Source organism: Callospermophilus lateralis, chromosome 13 (assembly GCF_048772815.1).
Source record: "Callospermophilus lateralis isolate mCalLat2 chromosome 13, mCalLat2.hap1, whole genome shotgun sequence".
NCBI lineage: Eukaryota > Metazoa > Chordata > Mammalia > Rodentia > Sciuridae > Callospermophilus > Callospermophilus lateralis.
The window spans coordinates 63152110-63159256 of record NC_135317.1 but is presented as its reverse complement, the minus strand read 5'-3'; the positions used below and the strand labels follow the sequence as shown (position 1 = coordinate 63159256).

At 50.6% G+C, this 7147-nt stretch overlaps 1 protein-coding gene across 1 annotated transcript; it reads left to right on the top strand.

Annotated features, from left to right (window-relative positions):
• The first annotated feature begins 1134 nt into the window (after positions 1-1134).
• Hlx (H2.0 like homeobox) lies at positions 1135-6918 on the top strand. The gene is made up of 4 exons (XM_076831633.1): positions 1135-2363; positions 3169-3348; positions 4085-4269; positions 6080-6918. Exons 1-4 carry the CDS (start codon positions 1757-1759, stop codon positions 6587-6589), a joined length of 1482 nt encoding a protein of 493 aa, XP_076687748.1. The 5' UTR covers positions 1135-1756; the 3' UTR covers positions 6590-6918.
• Positions 6919-7147: the final 229 nt, after the last annotated feature.

Genomic DNA, 7147 nt, shown 5'->3' with positions numbered 1-7147 from the left:
TATTTTGGGCTTCACTTTGTGTTTAAGGAAAATAAAAATGCCAAAGAACTTTTGTTAGGAGATGTTTATTAGGACAGTCGAAAACAAAAGATTTCGTGGTTTCATTATTGTCATTATTTTATTTTCTTCCTGAAAATGTGCAAGAACAGCTCATCTGGGTGGCCTGTGGTTTGTTTGGGAGAGGGGTGGGGAAATCCATTCTGACTATAATTTAAACGAGAACGAATTCTTAAAATAGAGATGTTGATGTTGCAGAAACCCTCCCCCTGCTTCTATCCACCCTGCGTTCTAAGACCCAAAGCGCGAATCAAAGGCGTTGGCCACCACTGCAGCTCTTCCTGCGACCAGGCCAAAGGGGATCTTGGGAGAAACTGTCACTGAATTGAAAGTAGAATTTAACCCCAAGGAAATCTGCTCTGGAGGGCACTTGCAAAACAACACACCCCACGTGACCCGAGGATGTGGCGGTGAAGGGAGGGTGGCATTTCCTACAAGGTACAGCAGAAGAGGGGACGTGCTTGCTGTACTCCCGGGTTTCGGAGGTCGGCTGTTGTCTCAGGCTCCGGGGAAGCGTTGGCTGTGTCTAAGGGAGTCGTTCGGAGCCATCCATCTTATTTTGTTTGAAAAGTCACTAGTTCAAGTTGTCATTAGTGTGACAGTTCAAAATAAAACTAATTCGCGGCCTCCCCTCCTCCTGGTTTCTCTGAGGACTCCCCGGAGGCAGCGAGGCGGACACTTCGGTGAGTTGGGCCGAGACTCAGAGCCGCAGCATCCAGGCAGAGGCCCAGGAAAGATGGCTGTTGGGATAAAAACTAAGTGAAGGAAGAATCCGGCAAGAGTGAGGAAAAAAAAGGGGGGAAATCCAAGTGACTGCCAGTTCTTTTCGGTTCTCCACCGGGAGACACACTGTGCACCGGATAAAGTGCAGGAGAACCAGCTCTCCCCCTTCTGGGCCGGCGGTCGAGCGCTCTAGTTATCAACTCTCCTCGCCCGGTGGCGGTCAGAGCTGCAGAAGTTAAAATTAGTTGCCGCTGGAGCCGCCGCCCAACCTCTACGCAGCTGAGGAACTCGCAGGACCCTGCTCAGCCCACGCGGCCGCAGAAAACACTTTGGCGTGGCCGGGGGCGTGGCTGAGGTCGGGCCACGCCCCCTCTTTCCCAATTCCCTTCCACGCCTGTATCCCATTGGTTACGGGGATAGCCAATGAGCTCTTGGATCGAGGTCCTACCCCGGGTCTGACTCGAAAGCTCCTGCCAAAACTTTGGGAGTTTTTAGAGAGGAGATTTTTTTTATTGTTGTTCCCCCCCCCCCTTAATACGTTTTTTTTTTTTTTTTTTTTTTTTTAACTAACGGATTATTTTTGTTGTTTTAAATTTAGCTCTTAGGCTTAGCTGTTCGGGTTTTTCTTTCGGTCACCGGCCCCTGTCTCCGGCTTCTCCCGCGTGTACGGAGCCGCGGTCCCCTCCCGCCTAGTAGTGGCTCCAGCGCTCAGTGTTCGCCTCTGTCCCGCGAGGAGCGCCGGCGCCGCGCCGCCTTTGACATAAGACCAGGGGCCGAGACGGTGACCGGCCAAAATCTGGCCCCCGCCTCCTCCGTCCCAGGCGCTAGGGCTCCCGGCCTCTCTTCTTCAGGGCGGGCGGAGAAGCGAAAGCGGATCGTCCTCCCCGGGGCCGTCGCCCCTCCCCGCGCACCCACCCATTCACCCACTCCCTGGGTCTGGCCAGACAGCCGCCGCCGCGCGGCTCACCCGGCTAGTATGTTCGCGGCCGGGCTGGCTCCTTTTTATGCCTCCAATTTTAGCCTCTGGTCGGCCGCCTACTGCTCCTCGGCCGGCCCGGGTGGCTGCTCCTTCCCCCTGGACCCTGCCGCCGTCAAGAAACCCTCCTTCTGCATCGCAGACATCCTACACGCCGGCGTGGGGGATCCAGGGACGGCTCCAGAGGGACTGGTGGGGGCTTCAGCAGCCGCCCTAACCGCGCACTTGGGCTCGGTTCACCCGCACGCCTCCTTTCAAGCTGCCGCCAGATCCCCGCTCCGTCCCACCCCGGTGGTGGCGCCCTCCGAAGTCCCGGCTGGCTTCCCGCAGAGGCTGTCTCCACTTTCAGCTGCCTACCACCACCATCACCCACAACAGCAGCAGCAGCAACAACCTCAGCAACAACCTCAGCAACAGCCGCAACAGCAACAGCCCGCACCTCCGACCCGGGCCGGCTCCCTGCAGACCTCGGCCTCGGGGACCCGCGTGATCCCGCACCATAGCGGCTCGACACCGGCTCCCTCCAGCAAAGACCTCAAATTTGGAATTGACCGTATTTTGTCTGCAGAATTTGACCCAAAAGTCAAAGAAGGCAATACGCTGAGAGGTAGGTCTTTGGTGGAAGACTTCAGGCCTCGCTGATCATAACCTTGTCCCACTCCCAGGGCCTCAGGCCGGTTTTGGAGGAGGTGCTGTTCAGTGTGTTTATAATTAAGGACAACTCAGTAAAATAGGGGAGAAGAAAACGAATCATAAGAAAATTACAGAACATTAAGTCTAAAACTCACCTACTCTCTGGTTAAAAAAAAATATGCCTGGGATGCTTCAAAGTCACAAGATACAGAATGAATATTCATATAACGGTCGGTGTAAATGTTTGCAAAAATTACTATACTTTGTCTTATGAACCATGTTTAGAGAGAGAACTATATATATTTTTTCTGTCTAGGAGAGCCTTGTTGGGGAACAGCTTTCCTTTCTATTTATCCGATTTCATCCCCAGCAAACACACACACACACACACACACACACACACACACACTAATTCATTTATCTGATTTCTCGTAATATTCTACCCAAGCAATGTAGATAAATAAAATTGACCCTTGAGGGTAGACAGCTGAGTGGGGATGGAGATTTGGGGTCTGTAAAATTCCTGGAAGTCTCCTGAAAGTGACTTCCTTAAGGCTGTTTTCATGGAAAGCCATATATGTGGGTGTGGACATGAGGGACACACAGTAACATTCCCAGCATTGCTCTTTGGGGACTGTGGTGGGGAGGGAAGGTTTCCTCGTGGAGAGAGGGGTCTCTCTGGACTTGCTCCTGTGAATCCAGGGTGTGGGGAAGAACAGGAACAAATCTCTGAAGAGTGTGCATTTGCCTATGTAACCAACTATTTTCCTTGTTCCCAGATCTCACATCCCTGCTAACTGGTGGACGACCTGCAGGAGTGCACCTTCCAGGCCTGCAACCCTCCGCTGGCCAGTTCTTCGCATCTCTAGATCCTATTAATGAGGCTTCTGCCATCCTCAGTCCCTTAAGCTCCAACCCAAGAAATTCAGTTCAGCATCAATTCCAAGACACATTTCCAGGTACGGAAAACATTCAAATTATGGCCCAAGCGCAGGACATATGATTGTCAGAAATCTCAGGACTGATTCCTCAAGCGGCAGACACAGTGTTGCAATTCTTTTTGGGGTGGGAGAGGCTACCAAATCCGGAGAAAAAAATGAGGAAGATTTCTCCTCAAGCTAGAGCTAGCGCTTGCTTCAGACAGCTGAGAGTGGAAGAGAATGGAGGGAAAGGGGATTGGGGGGGGCAAGAAAGTGTGTGCAATGCTGGGTCACTGGGTGGGGGTTTTTCCCTAGTTTTTTTTTTCTTTGAAGGATAGAAAGGTTTGTGAATGAAGCCTCAAAAGACGTTGCTTATTAAAATACACACATTTTGGGGGTAACTTCAAACACTCCTGCTTTTAAGAGGTTTTGAATGTGTGGGCACATGAGGGAGTACATACACAAAGTAAAATTTAGGGGTGTCATCACTAGATCTTTGATGTCTCAGGGATGTTTTAATCTACTCTTTGCATGCCCAAATATTAGGATTATCTTTTTCTTGGAGTTGATTGACAAGCTACTTGGCTTTTCCACTCCACCCTTGCTTTAAGCTTTCTGACTATCATTCTAAGAGCTGTGAAGTTCCTCCTTAGGAAAGGCCATTCAGTGTGTGTGGAGCCAACCGTTAGTACAAAACACTTTTAAGCAGTCCAGTTAGACAGGCCTGCAGTTGTCTCTCTTCCCTCTCTTACCTTCTGCTCCGACTCCCTGGTAGGTCCCTATGCTGTGCTCACAAAGGACACCATGCCACAAACATACAAGAGGAAGCGTTCTTGGTCGCGCGCAGTTTTTTCCAACCTGCAGAGGAAAGGCCTGGAGAAAAGGTTTGAGATCCAGAAGTACGTGACCAAGCCAGACCGAAAGCAGCTGGCAGCAATGTTGGGCCTCACAGATGCACAGGTAAGTCAGCCAGGGATCCAGCACATAGTGCCCTACCGGGTGGGCGGGCAGCAGCGGGTGTCCTATCTCCTCAGTCCCTCTCAGTCCCCACCGACTCACCTTTTGAAATCAAAACACAGTGTCTTGAATTAAAGGATGTTTTGTGAACTTCAAAATTGAGGCAGGAGGAGAGGAGGGTGGGGTAGGGGTGAGGGAGAACTAGGAGGAGAATTGTTCATCCCCGAAGATGTCAACAAGCAGTATGTGTTTATTTTGGCCAACAGGCAAAAGAACCACTGAGAAAGCAAATAGACTGCGGGAGATGATAATTATGAACTCAACTGAAGTGCAGTTCGCTATAGGAGGCACTTTATTTCAGAAGAGATAAAAGCCCAAAGTCAAGAGATTGTTGTTGTTGTTGTTTTTTAATTTAATTTAATTTTTCTTCTGCCCTTCCTCCTCCTCTGCTGCTACTGGATTGTGAAATCCCTAGTTGTGAGGAAGTGAAAATATCATTTCAAACGGAATTACTTAGCTCCACTAGGGTCCGCTTAGAGCGGCCACAGGTCCAAGTTCTAACGGCTTTGGCTCTGTAGGATGTCTCTGTGGTGGGGGCTGGGGTATCTAGAAAGAAAGGTTTTCTTAAAATGCCCAAGAGAATTTCAGCTTGAATTTTTTCCCCCAAGACAATAAGAAACCTATTGTACCTGAATTAGTTTTCTTTTTCTTCGATTCAAGAAAAGTCCTTTCCTTTCCTTTCCTTTTCTTTCTCCTCTTCTTCTTTTAGCTTTGACTTCAGGAGAGACACCTCGTTCCACCTATCTCAGCAGTAGCTTCTGTCACCAGCAGGGCAGAAGCCAAAGTTAGCCTTCTTTTTCTTAGATGCCTGATGGTCCCCTGACTTATCTCTGTATCTTTCTGTTCTCCATTACATGCTCCCCAGTGTGCGTGGCGTGTGCATGCATTCCCCCCCCCCCTTACACACACACTGGAGGAGCCCAGCCGTTTTTCCACCAGCTGTGGATGTTATTTTTAAAAGGGAAGCTGGAACTTGTGTGGACGGGTTGGGTCCCCCAGGGAATCATATATTTATATAGATTCTCTGCTCCATCTTTTACCCTCTTCTTCCATTTTGCTTACGTTAATTCCAGCATTTTCTGATCCCCAAGAAAGATTAGTTTATCCCTGGCAGAGGTGGAGTCCTTATCAACTCTGGAGTAAAAATATGCCAAAAAAAATCTCTTTTATTCAAAGCCTGGCAATACCCCTACTCGGCTAGGATTAACTCTTTGTACCTCTTTTCTCATTTGCATCCCACTTTTATCCTTTCAAATAATAGCTTTTGCAGTGGCTTGCTTTGGATCATGATAGTACAGGATAGGACCTTGTGGAGAGAAAAATTTTAACATTGTCTCACCAAAAACTTGAGATTCTGTGTATCATCATGGGGACATATCCCTTTTTCTGGGTCAGCAGTCCACAACTTTAATCAGGTTCTTACAGGAGTCCTGACTCAAGTGAGGTCAAGAAACAGGGATTCCGAGTAGAGAGCTTTAGTAGGTTTAGGGCCAGTTGCAGGAATCTGCCTTTTCAACAACTATCTAGGTCATTTCAAATCTGAGGTCTGGGGGCCACATTTTGAGAATGGTCCTAGTGGTTTCAGTGGTTCAGGATCCCTAGGCTTATTTTAGTCCTTGGCTGCCTCTGGGTCCCTTGTGCTTATATGGGCTTTTGGTAGCAGCACCTAGTAAGGTGCTTTCACTCTTAGAAGGTGACTGGCAGGTGCAAGAGAGTCAGCCTGTTATTCATCTTGACTCCCGGTCCCGCTCAGGTGAAGGTGTGGTTCCAGAACCGGCGAATGAAGTGGCGCCACTCCAAGGAAGCCCAAGCACAAAAGGATAAGGACAAGGAGGCCGGCGAGAAGCCTTCAGGCGGAGCCCCGGTTGTCGAGGGCGAGCAGGAGGAGAGGAGCCCCAGTCGCTCAGAGGGCGAGGCCGAGAGCGAGAGCAGCGACTCCGAGTCCCTGGACATGGTCCCCAGCGACACCGAGCGGACTGAGGGGGCTGAGCGATCTCTTCACCAAACAACTGTTATCAAGGCCTCGGCCGCCGGTACCCTCATCCCGGCCAGCAGCGGTGGGAGTGGAGGAGGTAGCGGCGGCAGCAGTTTCAGCTTCGGCAGCGCTAGCAGCCTCAGTAGCACCAGCACCAGCACGGGGAGCGCAAGCAGTCTTGGCAGCGGGGGCAGTAGCACCTCGGAGCTGCTCCCTGCACCCCAGCCCACAGTCAGCAGTGCTCCCAAAAGCCCGGAGCCTCCCCAGGTCCCTCTGGGCAGCTTATAGACTTCAGGAGGACTCAGGGGACTCGTGGCTCTATGCGCAGCCTCCCACATACGGGCTGGATTTTGTGTTGGCGTTGGGCTGGGGCCAGAGATGCAGCAAAGACTACTCTTCAGTGTTCACTCCATGCCCCTTGGTGCCCAGAGCTCAGAGCCCAGAGGCCATAAGTGTGTCCCCACCAAAGATTCCTATGGAACTCTTCTCTGGACATGTGCAGCCCACACTGTGAAGTGTTTGAACTGTTCCTGCTCGCCAGGGATCGTGGCATAAAGACATGCTGCACTTAAGAAGCCTTAAACTTGTAAATAAAATGTTTACCATGGTTTGTAAAAGGCCCTTGGCTTGCTGGGGTGATCTCCAAGGATCTTTAACCCAAATGTTAGGCCTGAACCAGGATCTTAGGTGGGGGGATGGGGCTTTTGGGGAAAAGAGGTTCAACCTGAGAAACGTCTTGTTGCAGAGATCTGTCTCCGGAGTTAGAGGATTCACCTAATTCAGTGGGTAGGTAGCTGGTGCCAACCACCAGCTAACACGGGTTTGGTCACCCTTTGCATGGCCTGA

Excerpts from the sequence above, each read along its gene's own strand:
- Hlx (XM_076831633.1), top strand. The coding sequence starts at position 1,757 with ATGTTCGCGGCCGGGCTGGCTCCTTTTTATGCCTCCAATTTTAGCCTC. Across the intron at positions 2,364-3,168 it reads AGAAGGCAATACGCTGAGAG|ATCTCACATCCCTGCTAACT; the intron begins GTAGGTCTTTGG and ends CCTTGTTCCCAG. Across the intron at positions 4,270-6,079 it reads TGGGCCTCACAGATGCACAG|GTGAAGGTGTGGTTCCAGAA; the intron begins GTAAGTCAGCCA and ends GGTCCCGCTCAG.